This window comes from Pan paniscus, chromosome X (genome assembly GCF_029289425.2).
Source record: "Pan paniscus chromosome X, NHGRI_mPanPan1-v2.0_pri, whole genome shotgun sequence".
Taxonomy (NCBI): Eukaryota; Metazoa; Chordata; class Mammalia; order Primates; family Hominidae; genus Pan; species Pan paniscus.
The window spans coordinates 71,811,433-71,831,781 of record NC_073272.2 but is presented as its reverse complement, the minus strand read 5'-3'; the positions used below and the strand labels follow the sequence as shown (position 1 = coordinate 71,831,781).

The 20,349-nt window shown below is 45.5% G+C and overlaps 1 protein-coding gene across 4 annotated transcripts in view; it reads right to left on the bottom strand.

The window, feature by feature from the left end:
- Positions 1–4,758: 4,758 nt before the first annotated feature.
- Positions 4,759–20,349, bottom strand: part of NHSL2 (NHS like 2) — a 241,997-nt gene continuing 226,406 nt past the window's right edge. For all 4 annotated transcript variants that reach the window (XM_063601902.1, XM_063601904.1, XM_055106204.2 and 1 more), the window contains 3 exons: positions 17,246–19,576; positions 15,653–15,785; positions 4,759–14,764 (listed from right to left, as the gene is read on the bottom strand). In XM_063601902.1, coding sequence (XP_063457972.1) covers positions 14,443–14,764; positions 15,653–15,785; positions 17,246–19,576 — 2,786 coding nt within the window. In that variant the 3' untranslated portion in view covers positions 4,759–14,442. The remainder of the gene's footprint in view (positions 14,765–15,652; positions 15,786–17,245; positions 19,577–20,349) is intronic.

The window sequence follows — 20,349 nt, the reverse complement described above, 5'->3', positions numbered from 1 at the left end:
TGGCAGTGTGCAACTTCAGCCTGGAAAAGCCACAGGCATTCAACTCCAACCTGTGAGAGCAGCCACATGGGTGGTATTCAGCAAAGCCATGGGGCAAGGCTGCTCGAGGCCTTGGGAGCCCACTCCTTGCACCAGTGTGCCTAGGAAGTGGTACACAGAGTAAAAGATTAGTTTGGAGCTTTAAGATTTAATGTCTGCCCTGCTGGATTTTGAACTTGTATGGGCCTGTTACCCCCCTTTTTGGGTCCAATTTCTCTCTTTTGGAATGGGTGTGTTTGCCCAATGCTTGTACAACCATTGTATCTTGGAAGTAAATAACTTGATTTTTTTTTTTTTTTTTTTTTGTTGAGACGGAGTCTCGCTCTGTCGCCCAGGCTGGAATGCAGTGGCGCGATCTTGGCTCACTGCAAGCTCCGCCTCCCGGGTTCATGCCATTCTCCTACCTCAGCCTCCCAAGTAGCTGGGACTACAGGCACCTGCCACCATACCCGGCTAATTTTGTTTTGTATTTTTAGTAGAGACAGGGTTTCACCATGTTAGCCAGGATGGTCTCGATCTCCTGACCTCGTGATCCACCCACCTCAGCCTCCCAGAGTGCTGGGATTACAGGTGTGAGCCACCGTGCCTGGCCAATAACTTGATTTTTAATTTTACAGACTTATAGCTGTTAGGAACTTGCCTTGGGTCTCAGATGAGACTGGACTTTTACATTGGTGCTGGAACAAGTTAAGACTTTTGGGGCTATTGGGATAGAATTATTGTAGGTTGCATGTGAGAAGGACACTAGTTTTGGGGGGCCCAGGGTTGGAATATTACGATTTAGATGTAGTTTGTTTGTCTGCACCAAAACTCGTGTTGAAATTTGATCTCCAAATGTTGGGAGGTGGGGCTAGTGGGAGGTGTTTGAATCGTGGGAGCAGCTCCATCATGAATGGCTTGGTGCTGATCTGGTGGTAGTAAGTTCTCACTCTGGTGAGACTGGATGAGTTCTCTCAGGAATGGATCAATTCTTGTGACAGTGTGTTGTTATAAAGCCAGGATGCCACTCAGGTTTTGTCTTCTTTGCACGTATCCACTTCCCCTTGGACCTTCTTCACCATGTTGTGACACAGCACAAAAGCCCTTGCTAGAAGCCAAGGCCATGCCCTTGAATTTCTCAGCTTGCAGAACCGTCAGCTAAAGAAACCTCCTTTCTTTATAAATTACGCAGTCTCATATATTCTATCAACACAAAATGGACTAAGACACCCTGGAACTGGGGTTCCAGGAAGGCACAGTTGAAAACGATGGGAGGAAGAGGAGCAGGGAAAATTGGGTAGCAGAGCAGAGTACGAAGTAAGTGCTGACCAGAGGAGTTCATAGCCAGGGTAGTGGCCCTTAGATAATAGGAACATGAGGACCATTGGTCCTGGTTCCCAGGGATGCCATGTGAATTGGTCTCAGCAGTGGCTCCACTGGATGGTAAGCTCCATAAGGGCAGGCATGGTGTCTCCCTCAGTCACTACTCTACCCTCAGCTCCTAATGCTCCACCCAGCATGTTGTAGGAGCTCATTAGACGTTTGTTGAATGGAAGCATAAAACAAGTGGATGGAGGAGCACACGATGCCTGGCCAATTGTAGGTGCCTGATAGATGCTAGTGACATTTTATTCATGGTATTTTGTGATGGACTGATTTAGCCATTTGCATATGTGACATGACATGTCCTTGGAGAGAGTTTATTATTGGGCACTAATGAGGCTTATGAAACACTGAAGTCTATTTAAAGTCTACTAGCACGTGTCCTAAGATGGTGACAATTGAAGAAAGCTACAAACCTAATAAAATGAAGTGTAATTGGTCTTAAGTAAGGAGGAGGTGAGGGAATTGGGATGGGCGTGGTGGTTCACGCCTGTAATCTTAGCACTTTGGGAGGCTGAGGCAGGAGGATCACTTGGGCCGAGGAGTTTGAGACCAGCCTGTGCAATATAGCGAAACTCCATCTCTACAAAAAAATTTGAAAATTAGCCAGGTGTAGTGGTGCATGCCTGTGATCCCAGCTATTCAGGAGGCTGAAGAGGGAGGATTGCTTGAGCCCAGATGTTCAAGGCTGCAGTGAGCCGTGATTGTGCCACTGCATTCCAGTTTGGGTAACAGAGCAAGACCCTGTCTCAAAAAAAGAAAGGTGGGGGTGGAATCAGAATAAGGATTTGTAAGTGTTTCGCCTGCACTATTCATGGGAGAAAGACACCTGTGATGGACAAAGAACTCTGTCACCAAGATCCCCCTTCAAGGGAGGATTTACTGCCAGCTGCTGAAAGTGCTGTCAGCAAAGAGCCTTCTTCAACTATCAGTTCCTTCAGGGATTGCCTCAGCTTGAGACAGACATCTCACCCAAGGTCAAGCCCTTCATGGCATGGCCTAGAGCCAATGACTTATTGAAGCGGAGATATGAAGGCCTGCCCTTTGGCCCAATGCAGGACAATGGACAGGTCATGTGAATGCCAGAGCCAGCCATTGAGTGAGCAGAAGCTTTGTAACACCTGCATTGCTACTCTTTTCTCCTCCTAATTTTTTTTTTTTAGATAGAGTCTTGCTGAGTCACCCAGGCTGGAGTACAGTGGTGCAATCTTGGTTCACTGCAACCTCTGCCTCCTGGGTTCAGTTCTCATGCCTCAGCCTCTCGAGTAGCTGGGACTACAGGTGCACACCACCACACCTGGCTAATTTTTGTATTTTTAATAGAGATGGGGTTTCGCCATGTTGTCCAGGCTGGTCTTGAACTCCTGACCTCAGGTGATCTGCCCGCCTCGGCTCCCAAAGTGCTGGGATTACAAGCGTGAGCCACCTTGCCCAGCTGCCTCCTGTCTAATCTTGTTTCCTTCCTTTCTCTTCCACAGATGTTGATTCCTAGGGCATTCCCTAGTAAACATCTCACACAGTAAACTCCATCTAAGCATATGCTTCCTGGGTTCTTCAACCTGTGATGACAACTTAAGGTAAGGGTCAAAAACTCATATGCCTTCAGGGACCTGACAGATAATATAAGGGAATGAAGCTGGTTGGGTTTGATGCAACAGGGAGTGGTGGGAGGTAAATTGGAGAGACGGCTCCATCTAAATTTTTTTTTTTTGAGACGGAGTCTTGCTCTGTCACCCACGCTGGAATGCTGTGGCATGATCTCAGCTCACTACAACCTCCGCCTCCCAGGTTCAAGCAATTCTCCTCTCTCAGCCTCCCGAGTAGCTGGGACTACAAGCGCCTGCCACCACACCCGGCTAATTTTTGTATTTTTAGTAGAGATGGGGTTTCACCTTATTGGTCAGGCTGGTCTCGAACTCCTGACCTCAGGTGATCCAACTGCCTCGGCCTTCCAAAGTACTAGGATTACAGGCGTGAGCCACCATGCCCAGTCCCCTAAATTTTTAAAAATTGACAAACAGCACTGTGTACTCTAGATAATGTATGTGAATTCAATTCAGCCTGCAGCCCTCCTGTTTATGACCTTTGTTTGAGAGGTATATTCTCTCTTCTGTTAATTAACATACCAGGACCTGTCTTTTGTGAGTTTGGTTAGTGTGAGTAAATCCTTAAAAGCTTCATCAGCTTATGGTGGTGTGGCACTGCTGTGGTTTGAATGTGTCCTTCAAAATTTGTGTGTTGGTCTTCGGTGGCGGTGGGGGGGTAGTGCGGGCATGATGGACTGGTGGCTTTATAAGAAGAAGAGAGACCTAGGATGGCATGCTCTTGCTCTCTTGCCATGTGATGTCCCCCACCCTATTATGACTCAGTAAGAAGGCCCTCTCCAGATGCAGCAACGTGTCCTTGGACTTTTCAGCCTCCAGAACTGTAAGAAATAAGTGGATTTCTTTTCTTTATTAATTACTTGGTCTATGGTATTCTGTTATAGCAACAGAAAATGAACTAAGACAGGTACAAAGGAGTTCTGAACCTGCTGGAGTGAACACCAGACCCTGAACTGCAGGGTTCTACCAAGGGACTGCTTACCATGAGGCCCACCTCGAGCTAGCTTCCTTTTCTGACCTTCATCTCCAACTTAAACACATGCTATTGTCTGAGGGTGGCCCTGGCCCCTCTCCCTTCCCTTGTAGGTTTTCTAGCTATTTCCAGTTCTGGTGTATCTTTTGGAAGAGCAGCCGGGTGGTGTCAGGGGCCTGGGGAGACAGGGATGCTGGCTACAAGAACCTCAGCCTTAGAGGCCTGGGACAGTTGGGAATAGAGAACAAAGTTCCTTTCTTCTTTTGATGAGATTTGACTCTCAAATATGGCTGTCACCATCTGCATGGTGGGACCATACCCTTCTTGAGGGATGGAAATGATCTGGACCACATTTGGTCTGGGATTTTTCCCTCCCAGCCCAGACTCACTCTGGTCTGCCTTGCCGGGTGACTTTATTGAGCTAGAGAACACAGAGGGAGTTTTTGCCCTGGGGATAGTTGCTAAGGCTGCCTCCTCCCCTCAGGCCTGGTGATGGCTGCTCACTCCCCCTTGTTGACTTCATGAACAGCTGGACTCAAATCCCTGAAATGAAGTCCCAGAACATGGGTTACCTGCCTTTAGGCCCATGGCTCAGTGGGCCAGGTTTCTGCAGGACATTCTGTGCCACATAGCTGTTTTGAGCTCTCAGGTTCGTGAGCATCAAAGCCAATGTGTGTGGGCCCCATACTCGTGTGGATGGTTAAACATGCTCAAAACTGGGCTGAGTGTCTGAATAAAAGTATCATTGCTACAATGAAAACCAGAGGGTGAAACAGAAAATGATTTTAACAGAAAAAGTTTATTTTAAGAAGACACAAACAGCTCTAGCTATATAAAGAATACAGTTCAATTGCTGGCAGCAAGCCAGTAAGGAATGCCTTTTTTTTTTAAAGAAAGACAAGAAAAACCCTTTGTAATATCACCCCACAGAGGGCTCCCTTCCATTTTGTGTTGGAATCCTAAAAAGACTGAGATCGTGATCTCTCCTACTTTCTGCTTCTTCTTGAAATGTTAGGGACACATTCCCAGCTCTAGGAGACGTGTCTTTCCTGTACCTTCCAGTTTAGGGTATGGTCTGTAAATTCTTGTCTCCCTTATTTTTCTAAGTGCATTGTTGGCATTCAGTAAGCACTAAATGGTAAGGGCTAACTTAACAAAAGTCCACCTCCTGACTGCATACTAGGACTGGCCAATGCTCATTCCTCAGTTTGCTTTTGGCAAGTGTAGTATTTTTGCTGCTTTTGGATCCAAGGCACAAGCCTGGTTTCCCTTCCTAATTCTGGAAATCCTAAACAGAAGGCATAAAGGAACTGTTTCATGGATGCTTTTAAATAGGGAAATCCTGAAAATTACTTTCATCACTGATTTTTTAAAATTTAGATTTCAGTAAGTGGGTAGATCCCTGGGCTCAAATGACAGAAATCAAGCTAAAGATTCTAAGAAGCAATTTGCTGAGCTAGGATAAGCTGCAGCCTGAGACCTAGGTCTGAGTGGCTGAGTCCACATCAAATTAGAGTGCTAGCCCTCTGTATGTCAGCCTGTTTTGAATTGCCAATGGAAAGAAGGTCTCAAGAGGCAAGAAAGGGCAAATGCTTCAGGAGCCCCCACCATCCCCTTCTTGACCAGTCCCATCAGATCTGGACCTAAACCAGAGAACTGATGAGGGTGCTGGACTGTGTGTGTGTGTGTGTGTGTGTGCGCGCACGCATGCACACGCGCATGTATGGTGTGATTTGTGAATTTATTAGCCCTCACAGTCCAGGTTGAGAAACCAAACTCACACAGACACATACATATCATCCATTCTTATCCCACAACGTTTATACGAGAAAATATGAAAATGTGAATCTGAGCTTCAGACTCCCAAGAAGCATTAGAGGTGGAGATGGGAGCAGGATGGAGAGAGACGTGAAGAAGCTTTAGAACAGAATTCATTTAGAGGTTCAAAACACAGGAGGAGGTGGTGTGCTGAATGTCTTGTGGCTGAGTTGTTGCATGGGCAATCCCAAGGAGCCCATCCCAGGGGCTGAGGGTCCAGAAGGCAGGGAAAAACTGTGGGCACAGAATATCTTCTGCACCTCATTGGTTTTCTTGCTAGGGCTGAGTGCTCTGTCTAGAACAGGTCCAAACTGCATTAGGAAATGGATACATGGATATTCTAGGTTTAAAAACCAGCCTTTGGAACCTGGTGATTTCCCTAGGAAATCGTAGGCTGAACTGGAATCCTATGGCCTGGGCTGCCAGACTTTCCAACGACAGCCCTAAACTCATGATACTAGTATGAGGCAGGAAAGGGTGGACAAGGGTGGGAGTCCCCAACCACAGATTTGAGGGAGAAGTTATGGAACAAAATAAGTAAGAGAACTCAGAAATTCTCTCCTTCCAGTTTATCCCAAACCCAGGGAAGCAGAGGCACATTGGGTAACAAGGATAGGTCTGGGGAAAAAAATGAGGGTTTCTACACTGAGGTAGTCAGTAATGAGAGAGAGAGAGAGAGCTCATGAAGGACACTCTATTGAAGAGTAATGGTTGGCATATGCAGCCCCCCTCCACCTGCCCCTGTGCAGTCAGTCTGGTCTGACAATGCAGTAGATGGGAAGGCAATAAACCACATCAGCTACTGCACAACTCAGTTATCACATGGGGCAGCTCACAGAAATGCTTGTCTCAGAAGACAGTCTGGATCAGGGGTCAGCCTAAGGCTTTGCATAGCCCATGAGCTAAGAATAGTTTATATTGGCAGGGTGCGGTAGCTCACACCTGTAATCCCAGCACTTTGGGAGGCCGAGGTGGGCGGATCACAAGGTCAGGAGATCGAGAACATCCTGGCCAACATGGTGAAACTCTGTCTCTACTAAAAATACAAAAAAAAAAAAAATTAGCTGGGCATGGTGGCACGCACCTATAGTCCCAGCTACTCGGGAAGCTGAGGCAGGAGAATTGCCTGAACCCGGGAGGTGGAGGTTGTAATGAGCCGAGATTGTACAATTGCCCTCCAGCCTGGCTACAGAGAGAGACTCTGTCAAAAAAAAGAGAGTGGTTTACATTATCCAAAGGTTGCAAAACAAACGAATGAACAAACAGCAACAACAAAGAAGAATGTGCTACAGAGACCACATGTAGCCCACAAAGCCTAAAATAGTTACTGTCTTAACCTTTACAGAATTTGTCAATCTCCCATCTAGATGATGGGGGAAACCTCACCAATCTCTGGTGAGAAGCCTCTAAGCATCCTCGAACAGAGAAACCAGAGGAAGTCCAGGAGAAACAAGGGAACAATGGAAAATAAATGGAAATGCCAATCAATTTGACTAGTGTGGCTCTAAAAGATGCATGGCTTGCAATTCCACAGAATAGTAAGGTATGCATGTACTAAGGAAGGAGGCCCCAACTAAAGAGAGAGCCACACTAAGGAACATTAGGCAAAGAATGTTCTGGAAAAGAGACTGCATGCGGAGCTTAGTACTGATTAGGGAATTCTGTTATTGTTTGATAAGATGGAGCTGGAATTTGAGCCCAGGGATTGACAGAATACCAAGCCAGGTGAAATTTCTAGAACACAACTAAATATCTCATGAGCATTTAACAGTCTGAAAATTTCTCATAAAGATTAAGAAGGGAAGGCTAAAGTAGACTCTGGGAAAGCTAATATTGGTTGGGTTGTACCCTACTTTTAAATAAACACCAAATACAAAAGTTTGCACTAAAAAAAGTAGAGACATTATGGGACAATGACAAGAGGAATCTCGGTTTTTCAAAAAGAAGTCACCAGAAGGTTCCCTTACATAGGAAGTTTACCTCTAAAAAATGATACTTGATATCTAAAAAACTCATTTTTCACACAACTTTTAGGGAAAACATCCATTGTACTAAGTAGGGTGCACATATTGAATTTGGAGGGAAACTAATGTTTATAAACTGAAAATCCAATTTGTCTTTGGATTAATGAATTAAAGAACTCTTGAACATTTTCCCTTAAAGCATATATATTAGTTCATTGAAATACCTGGGAAATTCATGTGTCATAAAAGTAGAAGCCAGCTGTGGGTCTTCTATAAATTGTAGTGCTTTAAATGAAACCAGATTGGGCCCAAGGGCAGGAGACCTGGAATTGAGGCTGGGCCCCACCACTGACTCACTGTGTGACCTTGTATATAAGTTATTTGACCTTTCTGGGCCTCAGCTTCCTCATGTGTGAAATGAGAGAGGTTGGTCCCTTTCAGTTCTAACATTCCAAGACTGCAGATAAATATAGAAATAAGATAAATACAACAATCTAGAAATAAGAAATATAGCCCAAAGTAAGCTTTGGAGTCAGTAGAAAAAAGTAGCAATGAAATATAATAAAAAGAATAAAACTTTAACCACTAGCCAGGGTAAATATATCTCATTTAAAAATGAATGGAAAGGTTTGTAATTTACAATTCATCAGAAGACCTCAGCACATACATATATTGATATTTCTTCGCCATGATACACATGGGGAAAGGAATGAGTTTGAGGTGACTTGTACAATGAGCACAATGCTGCGTTTGCATGCATAACGTTTTATAAAATTGGATGTTAGAAAAAGCTCAAGACCACCTAAGGAATAAATGTCTATAAAGCTTGGCATTACAAAGAGGCTGAGAGGGGTTAACTAGTTGTTCCAGTTCAGATTTTGTTTTGGAGTTTGTTGCTATCAAATTCTACTATTTAGGCAAAAATCTTAAAATCAAATATGCTTCTGCCAGAGCCTTACTGGAGAACAGCCACCACGGTAAAGACAGGTATTTAAGAGCTGGCAATACCAAAGAAACTTAACACCTTTCCCTTTTTTCCATTTGTGAGTTAAAAAAAATCTTTTTTTTTTTTTTTTTTTAACCCAAAGCAGGCCAGATGGGCTGGCTAAGTCTAATCAAAGATTTTGCAGGTTGAGCAATTTGTTGATCCAATATGATAAGTTCTTTTTAATTTTTTTCGAGCATATGCACCAGAGTCCCATAAAACATGAGACTCCTCAATCTGATAATTTCTTAAAACCAAGCAAACATATGCCTGACCAAGATAACAATATACACCTCTTGGCCAGAGACTGGTCCTTATGATGAGAACCAGAATAATGGTAAAGGTTGGAATCAGTTGGAGAGTCGTGGCTATAGTGATTCAGGGGCTTGAAGGAGTAACATCACTGGAATGCACATACACACACACACACACACACACACACACACACACATACACACACTCTCTCTCTCTCTGTCTTTCTCCCTCTCCAGGGATGCTGCCGTTGCTGCTCCTGGAACTGCACTTTGAGAACCATTGGCCTAGATTTTGGGCTTTACTGAACAAAAGTATAATGCCCATTTCACATTGCTCATTACTCATGCAAATTTCTTCTTGCTAACCTTATTAAAAATGCCCCAAATGTGTGTCTATAACTATTTACTATGTATTCCTCTATAAATCTGTTTCAAAGTATTCTAAAATTTGCTTATTTCATATTATGTTTATATCATTATACTTTTTGCTGCCTTTTGACAAAGGCACTTCCTTATACATCTTTCCCACTCTCTTATCCTTTTAAATCCCTAATATCCTTGTCACTTGTAGCTGAAATACATGCAAAGCCTTTGAAAGGATTGGGGGCTGTGGTATAGATATAGTCTCATTTTCACACCAAGCTGGACTGATAGCCCATAACAGAGATGAAGCAGGGAAAGCAGAAGCTTGTAAAGGTAAGCTTATTGGAGGTAAAGTTGTACCTCCAATAAGTTTAATAATTACCACCAACACTGGACGACTGACATTGATTGGACATGGATTGGACAGTTTCACCTTTCACAAACAGGACATATTTTCACAGACTCTTTAATTCCTTGTGTTCTTTACTCAAATGGTAAGTAGTATTAATTCCATTTATGTAAAAATGTCAATGTACAATATGAATGATCTAGGCCTTCTCAGTGGCTTTTAGTAGCCATTTCTGAGAGTCCCTTGGTAGTAACCATATTGAATAGCATTGGGTATCAGGACAATTTAATTGACCATCAGCTAGTAACTCAAATGATTCCAGGCGATTAAGATATTTTCTATATTCTGGAGTTAGGCGTCAGGGAATTTGGCCTTTCCATGGTGAAAAATACACTTCTACAACTAGTTGATGCCTAACATTCTGCAAGTAGAACTTCATTCCATTGGCTTAAGGCTTTTCCCTTGTTAAAATGCAACTGACCTCAAAAGAGGTAGCATTAAGCCTTATAATCTCAAAGTAAATGAATTTATCCCTTTCCTGAGAGCAGGTTTTTCTTAGGAGGAGAAGGAAGTAGGAGGCACTGAAGAGAGTTGGTGCTGGGAAGCGAGGTTTAGGAGAATGGAGCAGAAAGAGGAGAGGGAGGATCCTGGTGACAGACCGTCAACTCAGTCACTCTTTTGTTGAAGGGCTGGCCTTGGGAGCATCCCTGCTGAAATGGGTGTTAACTTGCCACCTGGAGCATATTACTTAGAAATCAACTATGTTTTCCGATATTAACACTACTAAAGATTCTTTAATGTATAGGCACACAAAGACTTATAGCAATGGAAAAATAGGTAGCAATAAAATATTTGGTGCAACAAGAGATAGGGAGTTAACCCCCGACCCCAAATCAGAAGGACTATACTTGTTCATAGGAAGAAGATAAACTGATATTACTTTAAAGAGTGCAAATCACAGGGCTGGGACGAGGGTAAGGCACTTGCATGGCCCTGAGAGCGGGCACCTCTTTGAATTTTGCGCCCTAGGTGCCTCGCTCACCTCACCCTAGTCCTGGCCCTAGCAAATCATATTAAAGCGAAAGCTCACCATTGTGTCACAGACTTGATAATGGAAGGTGGAACGAGTGAGGAACAGAGCGCTGAGCGTGAACTCATCTTTTTCCCAACTTGTTCATTGATGAGGAAGAGGGCAGGTGCGTGGACAGATCTGCTCAGACTGACAGGTACAGAGAGACTGCAATCGAGTCTGTGTTGTCCAGATAGTTACACTGGATGTCAGGTGCAGTGCTTGTTAGGAGAGCCTGGTAGGATCTCCTCTGTCTTTGCACGCTCAAGGTAATTTATCCAGATCAACTGGTCAGTTTGTGGTCATTAAGCTAACATTAATTATTTTGCTTCCTGTTGTCTCACTTCCTTTATGGGTGAGTTGTTGTGCTAGGGATGCAGTTCATGGGATTTGGGGCTGAGGGATAAGTTTGGGCTGGTGGGGGAGGCCCAGTCAGGAGCTGAGGCAGGCCAAGTAGTACAGGATAAGGAGAGGAGACACCAGCAAAGCTTGCTATTGTACCAAGAATAACTACCCTCAAAAACATGTACTGACTACCCACCAAATGCAAAGCATCCTTGGTTAACAATTAACCTCCTCTCCTGGGGATGGTGACTAGATCAAAGTCAGGCTAGCAGAGCCATCTGTTGCTACTAACTGGAATGGGGAGGAAAAAAGAGGATAGGGACGACTTGAAATGGAAGCTGAGCTCCTAGGGCCAACTTCATTTCACTCAAATCTCTTCTCTATTCCACCTTCAAAAATTATTATCATTATTATTTATACTAGTAATTGTAGTAGTGGTGGGTTCTCTGCAAGCCTTTCTGAGAGGGGCTTTCAGCCTCTCTTCTCCAGTCTCAGCAGTGTAGGTGCAGAAGGCAGCAAACATTGTGGTAAGTGCCTGGGTGGGAGAGAGAGTGGAGTTATGATAATCAAAGGTAGGAGAGAGGTTGAGTGTTAGGAGTGGGGAAGATGCTTGGTGTTCTGTTAATTAGTGATTAGTAGAAATTTTACAGTTTGGTTGTTTATTTGGGACGTCTACCTGTTGCAAAATATTAAATGAGGCCAGGTGCAGTGGCTTACTCCTTTAATCCCAGCACTTTGGGAGGCCAAGGCGAGAGGATCGCTTGAGCTCAGGAGTTCAAGACCAGCGTGGGCAACATAGCAAAACCCCTATCTTTACAAAAAATTAATTTAAAAAATTAAATGAATACTTCCGGTCTTAAATGTTCTCTCTGACCATATGATTTCTGCCCCAAATCCTCTTGTGCTAATGGGAACACCACTGCGTGGGCCACAGTGATGATGTAGAAGATATTCTAAAAATTCCAGGCATATAGAGTATTGTAGAGGAAAACAAGACTAAAGGTAACTGACAAACATCAAGGTGTCTGAGAATTCAGGTTCAGAATCTTTTGGGAAAACCTCCAGAGGTAGCAAGGTGAGGGGAGAGGCAAAACCCATTAGAAGAAGTAAACAAGAAACTTCCAGAAAAGTCCACAGAAGTAACAAGGCCTATACTATGTGAGTCCCATACTCAGCTTTAACGTTCAACTAGTCATAATGGTTCCCAAGGAGACCCTGGTGTCCTTTCATTTTTGCTAAGCAAAAGCACAAACGCTCCTTCATTTACTACAGAGGAAAATGTCTGTTTTTTGGAATTCTAAGTCTGGAGCAGACAAATGTGGCATTCATATATAAACTGAGGCCAGGGATGAATTGATTTTATTTTGGGCAAAATCCCTGAAATTTGGAATTTGGTTAAGAACTTCACACCAAGTAGTTCTAGTACTTTCAAAAGCAACTGAGCCTAGCTGTTTTATTATTTTAAGTGTCGAAGTGCTGGTTGCAAGGGAGTTGGTGGGCCTGGCCTGTTTCCAGAAGTCTCAGATTCAGAACTATAACAACAAAGGGCCTAGGCCTAGGGCTTCTCTTGTGAGAGGCCCAAGTTTTCTCAGTACTTAGTGTGGTTTTTCAGCTGCTCTGTCCAGCTGGAGTGTGGGCAGTTGAGCTAAAAGGTGGCTTCTCATTGGGCAATACGACCTATCAAAGTTGAGATCTGCTTGTCTCTGGAACCTTACTGCATCCTCCAGGAGGTTGACCATTGAATCTATTGGGTGAGGGGTGAAGTAGGAAGGGGCTGGGGAACTCTCTTTGTGAAGCAGGCTACAATTTCATTAACTGTTCTTTTTGCCTCTTGAAGACAGTAGACAATTAACTTTCCATCATTGGTCAGCAGGTTTTCTTTGCTCAGTGCTTTGTCTTCTTCCCCAACCTCCCAGAAATCAGGCATACAAAAATCAAATGAATCACTGCTCTTGCTCTGCTTAGAAAATTGAGTTGACAAGAATAGTTAGTGCCTATAAGCTTCGTGGGGGGTGGGGGCAGGGAGGGGTCGCAATGATTATTCTGAAGCTCTTTCAGTATGCCATTTACCCAGGTTCTTATGCTCTCCCCCAGCAAGGTTAATTGAAAGCTGGTCAAACACAGAACCTAAATGGCAAAAAGTAGCCCTTTTGTGTGTGTGTGTGTGTGTGTGTGTGTGTGTGTGTGCATTATGGGCCATAGCAACTGGCAAGACTGCCTTTTAGATTTTGGATAGATCCTTTTAGTTTATATGTTCTTGGTTTTTGGAACAGAGTCGGACTTCCTTTAAACAAAACCAAACCAACCACAAACCACGATCTGAATTGACTGGTGGGGGGCAAGATGCACTTACTTTCCATTATCCTTGAGCCTTTGATGATGCTGTTCCTTCAGTTAATTACTTCCTGTAATGAATTTTATATGCAAATGAAATGAGAGTTCTTAGAATGCAGCATGAGCTGGGCGCAGATCCTGCCTATCGCTGTTGACAGACACATGGAGGATCTCAAGGTGCACTTGTGAGTTACCTCGGCTAGATCTGAGTGAATAAATGGCTGTCTTGTTTGTTGGTCAAGCTTGGTTCATTTAAAGCAACCCAGTCCTGGTCTTTTCTAGCTAATGGGGGTGGGTGGGGGGGCGTCTATATGTTTATTGAAACTTATCACCCTGATCTCCATGTAGACAATCAAACTGAAAAAGGCATTAAGTTTCAGGACAGAGTCACAGTCATATTTTGCACCACAAAAGCCATCCAATCAACCTCATGCCGAAATAAGTGCACCCTGCAAACCTCTTGTGAGCGCAGGGGAAAGCTAAACTGTGGTTGAGGAGGCATCAGAGTCTTTCTGTGTTTGCACACAGGGCCATCAGAGCCTCCCTAGGAAAGTGAATAATAAGCAATGGCACCCTATGCCCCCCAAGTTTGGCAGCCTCCAATCTGCTCTCACACTGCACTCCTCAGTGACAGGAGCCAGGGATGGAGCAGCCGGGTCACTGAATTGAAAAAGTGGCACATGTGCCCTGACATCTGAAAATTTCTTCTTAGTTAGTGCACACCACTGGGGGAAAATAAGAAGAAACTCGGTAGTCAGTCATGACAAGCTTATAAGTATGAAAACATAAAAATGTCTGAAGATGATTAAGTGCCAGATGATTTTAGCTCTAGATGAAGTAGCCTCTCTCCTGCTGTCCAGAGTGTGAGTTAATGTAAAAGAAATGTATGCTCTGTTGTTCCCATGGTTCTGTTTAAAGACCCTTTCTCTTCCCCCTTCTCTACTCAAGTTTAGTAAGTAAACCCTGCTTGTTGAGCCCAGGGCTTAGGTACTGGGGTTATCGGTGGTTTCATAGTCTTTTGAAAATTGTGCAATAATTCTCCGAGCCAGTGGGTTAGTGGTCTTCAGAAGTTCAGCTGCTGAGGGACGAGACCTTGGAGTTGCCTTACTTCCCTTCTTCTGTAGCAAGGCCTTGAAATCGTCATTTCTGCCAGCATCTAGGTTGGCACTGCTGCCTGACCCTGCAGTGGCGGTAGACTCACTGATTGGAGACTCAGCTGTGTTCTTTATTGGTGAGTGGGAACTCATTCTGCCACCCACAAAGGCCTCACCAGGTTCCTTCCAGCCGAGCAGCTTCCTTTTGGACCTAGATAAGAGAAAGTTTGGTCTGAGTGAGTTAATGCAGCAGACATTTACCAGTGCTTCACAGACCCCCATGCCTGTGACACAATCCAGGCGGCAGCCCTGCAAGCAGCCGTATTGACCTGCTTTCTCTCTCTCTCACCTCTAAATCCTCAGAGTCCCTTGTTGGGCCCTCCCGTCCCCACATTCCTTTCAATGCCCCCAGCTGGAGTCACTTGTCCTGTGCCTGTAGCCTCAGTCCTGCCCAGGTTCTGGGACCAAGGACGAATTTCAGGAGTCAAGGCTAGTAGCTCAGTGACTCTGAATCAGGACAGCCTGGGGACTGATCCTGTTCTGGACTGGTGGTCTAGCTCCAATAATAAACTGTTTCCAGTTTTCTTGTCACTGAACCCCTGCCTTGTAACCCTGTCCAATAACTGGTCCCCATCTGGTTCCTCTTTTCCTAAGTTCCTGTTTTGATATGCTGCCTGGTGCCCCACTTCAACTCTTGATGGGATTTTTTTCGTACAAGGAATTCTGTGAAGGGTTAAATGTCTCTGACTATAGACAGAGCTAAGAGAGAGCAGATGGAGCCACAATAGGCCAAGTGGTTGCTAGGAGACGAGGGGCCTCTCACTCGGCACCTGGTCCTCCTCTCCCCTCCCTTCCTCCACTTTACCCAACGATGTCAGTGAATTTGAGATGCGAGGCCCTGGACTGCGCTCACATACGTGGGTATCTGAACTTAGCCTCCAGGTGCAATTCTAATGGCTGCTTAAAGGTAGCAGTTTTTCTTATTTTTAGTTTTTTTCTTTTTCTTTTACAATTAGGATTTCAATGTGGAATAACAGGTTTTCTTTAAGTACAAAAAGGGAAGGCAATTGCAATTAGAATTAAGGAAATTGGTGCAGACCTGTGTATCACAGTAAATAAATCTTCAGTTGTGCGTGAAGCCACAAACACGTCATCATCATCCTCCGCAATCCATTCAGCTGTTTTATCACTGATTAAACTTTTTTCTTCGGTGCCTGGTTCCACAGAACTCCCTAGACATAAAAAACCAAAAGGAATGACTTTGACCACAGTAGATAGGACAAAGCACATTCTCATATGTTATTTCATTTGATGGTGAAAGCAACTCTGTGAGGGCAGCAGGGTGGAGATTTTTAATAGCTCCATTTTGCAGAGGAGGAATATGAAGTTCAGAAGCTTAATGATTTGCCCAAGGTGGAGTGAGTGGTGAAGATCAGCGTGGGTCCCTATTCTGTCATGTCTTTGTTATTATAACAGGTGGCCCGAGCATTCTCTTGTTTTAAACACTGTATATCATTTCTCCAAATGAAGGAGCTGGGAGTGATCTAAACTAGTGACTCCCACCCAGTGGGTGAGAGTGGAACCTATTTGAATCTCAGAGGGGAGCCTGTGGAGTCTGAGGAAGTGTTTTCTACAACTACCTGGGGCTTTGATTTATTTACTTGACTTAGTCATAATTGACTCATATTGAAAGTCCAAATTTGCATATAGAAGGCCATGAGATTTTGATTTTTGGTGTTAAGGGTTCAGAAAAGAATGAGAAACATGGATGAACCCTGACAACATTAAGCTTAGTGGAATAAGCCAGTCACAAAAAGACAAATACTGTATGATTCCACTTATATGAGGTGTCTAGAGTCAAATTCATAGAGCCAGAAAGTAGAATGGTGGTTGGAGGGAGGAATCTGGGGGGAGGGAGAAAGAGGAGTTGTTGTTTACTGGGTACAGAGTTTCAGTTTTGCAAGATGAAAGGAGTTCGGGAGATTGGTTGCTTAACAATGTGAATGTGCTTAACACGAATGAACTGCACACTTAAAAATGGTCAAGATGGTAAATGTTATGGGTACTTTACCACAATTAAAACAAAAAGAGACAGAAAAAGAAAGGATGAGAAGCATTATGTATTATGTTTATGGTTCCAGGAAGAGCCAAAGAACTCAAACCACCCAAGAAAGTGAGCTCCCTTTCCTCCGGAAGGCACAAAAAGAGGCTGCTGGTGGCAACATATTCCACTGTTTCAGATGGCTCCGAGCCTGCCATGGCACTTGAACTCAGTCTGGTGGGGTACTGGGTCCCATGTAGGGAACTAAATTCACTGCAGCCAATGAAAAGTACTGTACAGTGAGGTGGAGTAGTTCCCATGACAGGATGCATGCTTGGCTAGGGATGTGGGATGCTGAAGTCCTAGGGTGCTAGGACCTAGTTTGATTTCATTATCTCAGCACTAGAGATTTAGAGGGGAGAGTGGCCTAAACTGGGCCTTGGAGATCTGCCTCGGGCTAGTCTTGATCTCAAGGGCAGTAAGGCCAGCCCGTGGTTCCTATTTAGAGTAACTCAAACCCTCAAAGGGTGCCCGCTACTGACTTGGGATCAGGATAATTATTCTGGGGCATCTGCTTCCATCGCTGGCACTCCATTCTCACCCTCATCTCTCCTGTGACTGAAGGAAAAAGCCAGCAGACAGTTTACTAACCCAGAGGGCTTGCCTCCCTTTCACTGTCAGCCTGAGGAGTTGAAGTCACCCTTTGACCAAGTGATTGCAGGTCATCGCCGGTGGGGGGACACTTGGTGTCTTCCTCCAGGGTGATGATGGGGCTGAGAGGCAGCCTTGGTTCTGCCACATAGGCCTCCATTTGAGCTGTGGGAGAAGTGAGAGGCAGGTACAGCACGCTGGGTTTTTTTGGTACGGGAGGTGGAATCTTGCCTTTCTTTTTCTCAGCTTCTTCCTGGCTCTGGAGGCTAATTCTTTCAGGCAGAACCCTCACCTTGGGGCCCTCGTCCTCTACACTTCCCTGGGGAGGCTGCTGTGTTCCTGAGAAAAAAGCATCAGAGGAACTGGCAAAAGGCGTGAAAACAAGAGATGAGGGTGCTGTTGACTCCCCTGGGCTTCTGCCATCTGGGAAGCTGGAGGGCTTTGGTTTCCGCACTACCGTGTAGCTGTCTTGAGGGAGTGGTCTCGCATGTTGAATTGAGCTCCTGGGGGGCATAGCCAAGGTTGGTGAAGTTAGTGCATACTCCTCAGGAACAGATGGTGGCTTGTGGACCAAGCTTGGAGGCCTCCGGGCCACCGGAGGCTTCTCAGCTACGGGAGGTTTTGTCTTTCTCTCTGGCAAGGTGAAGACTTCTTCTGCTCTGGGTTCCTCGGCATACTCAGGGCTCTCAATATCATCTTCCGGCTCAGACTTGCTGACCGACCTCAGGCGAACAGAACGTAGGTCGGACTGAGTAACCATAGGCATGATTGGCTGGTTGGGATTAGTTTTCTGGGCCAGCTTGACGCCAAAATTTGTCTCTGAGTGGTGCCGACTCACCTTAGTTTTGCTTCGGATGGAGATACTCATCCCAGACAGATCCAGGTTGGGTGAAGAGGTCAGTGGTAGGTCAAATGATAGCCGTGACTTGGGAAATTTCTCCATTGGTGACGTCGGGGGTAGTGATGACTTCCTCTCAGGTACCACTGGACGTACCCGGACACTGCTGCTTGGAGGGGGTAAGTGGCCCAGGGTCAGGGACATGGAAACAGTGGGTGTTGGTGTTTCCGACTGGCTGGAGTAGCCACTGGAGGGTGACATCAGTCCAGGGGGCCTTCCCGGGGATGATATCTCCCTGGCCTCCACTTCAATGGAGAGTTGGGAAGGTGTAGTGGCTCTGGAGGTGGAAGGTGAGGCAAGAGACTCTGAGCTGCCCTGAACTTGGGTGCACTCAATGACTGTGGTGCCAGTGGCAGTGCTGGAGCTGGACAGGGATTGGTAGGTGTCACCAGACTTCCAGTCAGTAAGATACCAGTGGTGGGAGAATTGTGTACTTTCTGGATCTTTGTGGTTTGGAATAGCTGGGTGACCCTGAGCATCTGGGTGGGACGAGTGATGTCCTTGATGTTCCAAGGAGAGGCAAAGGCTCTTGGGCCTCTGGTCCTTGGGTAGTGCTGACCCACCTTCAGGCAAGAGGCCTGGCTCATCTTTGACCAGTGAGACACTGCGTGTGGGTGGGGAAGGCTTCTTTTTGGCCTTCCTAAGTGAGATACTCTTGGACCTCTGCCTTCTGTGCTGGGCCTCTTTCTGGGCACTAAGGGAGGCAATGTTGTCAGCACTGTTACTGCCCTCAGAGCTCGTACTGGCAAAAGGCAGGGCACAGGCCTCATTGGCCTTCTGCTCCTCATCATAGTCCACATCTGTGGTGCCTGAGTCTGTGGGCACAGACAGTGACCGCTCCCGGAATCTGCTGGCCCCACCAGGGCCTGTCTCCAGCCTCGAGGTCCCACTGGTCAGAAGGCCAATCTTGGAGGGTCTTTCGGGCATGTGCCTTTGCTGAATAAGGCGCTCAGGGTAGCCAGCTGACCCACTGCATCCTGCTGGGTTATCACGAGCGACAAGGAGGGTAGCAGCCTCCTTAGGAACCAGAGGTGGGACTTTGTTTAGAGAGACCCAAGAATTCCCACAGGAAGGATTTTTCCCATTTTCATTGACTTGATTGCTCTGGCTGGTGGCACTTGGAGTCATGTAGGTAAAAGCATCTCCCTTCCAGGAAGTGGAGAAGGTTGATTCTGTAGGTCCATTGCAAGAACTGGGGACACTGTACACCATTCCCATGCTCTCCATGCCAGGAGGGTTTGGGCCACTCCGTGCCTGGTGAGGTTCGTCCGGCTCACTGGAAGGAGTTCTCAGTACTGGCGAGGTGAGACTTGGGAACCGAGCATCCTGACCAACTGCAACTCTTCCATGAACCCCTTCTGGAACTGAGTGACTGGGCCTGATGTCGGAGGTGGTAGAGTGGGCCACACTGCCTGCTGGGCTGTTGCTGTGACCTGGAGGAAATAAACACAGGACATGAGTGCTACAGCAAGGGATCTCCCACCAGCTGTTTTGAGACAGGAGCACCAACTTTTTGCCAAGAAGCATTTGCCAACAGCTTGGTCAGAATTCCTTGGTTCTTCCCTTCCATGGATGAAGATGCTGGGGAAATTGGGTCCTTGCCCGTCACCCCACAGTGAGACATACGGTGCCCTTGAATGGTCCAGATGGCTGCCAAATACTTTCCAGCTTTGATTATTCCTCTTAGAGCTGAAGTGTCACGTGGGATTACCTTGCATTTTCCCCATACTTTCACCCCAGGCTCATGAAACCATCACAGACCTCAGCATTCATCCATCTAGAGATGAGAGTAGAGGCTTCCGAACTAAGGACGGCATGGTGTGACGTTTGGCTCCAGCAGTGACTCTGGAGCATGCCCAAGATGCAAAGCTAAGAGTCTGGTTGCATTGTTCGCACCCATCACTTTTAGGCTTTGCAACATAAGAGGCTGAGGATAATCTACAGATGTGAGGAAACCGTTTGGATGTTCCAAATCCCCAAAGGTTTTCTCATACACACAAACAATTAATACTGTCATGTCATTATTATTATTATTATAACTACTACTGCTATGAGAATTTGTAACAATAGCCACCATTTATTGGACACTGACTATGTACCAGGCACATGGTAGGCAAGTTACATACAATAACGCTAATCTTCATGCTAATTCCACCGTGTCAGTATCATTATCCCCACTTTATAGATGAAGAAGCTGAGGCTCAGA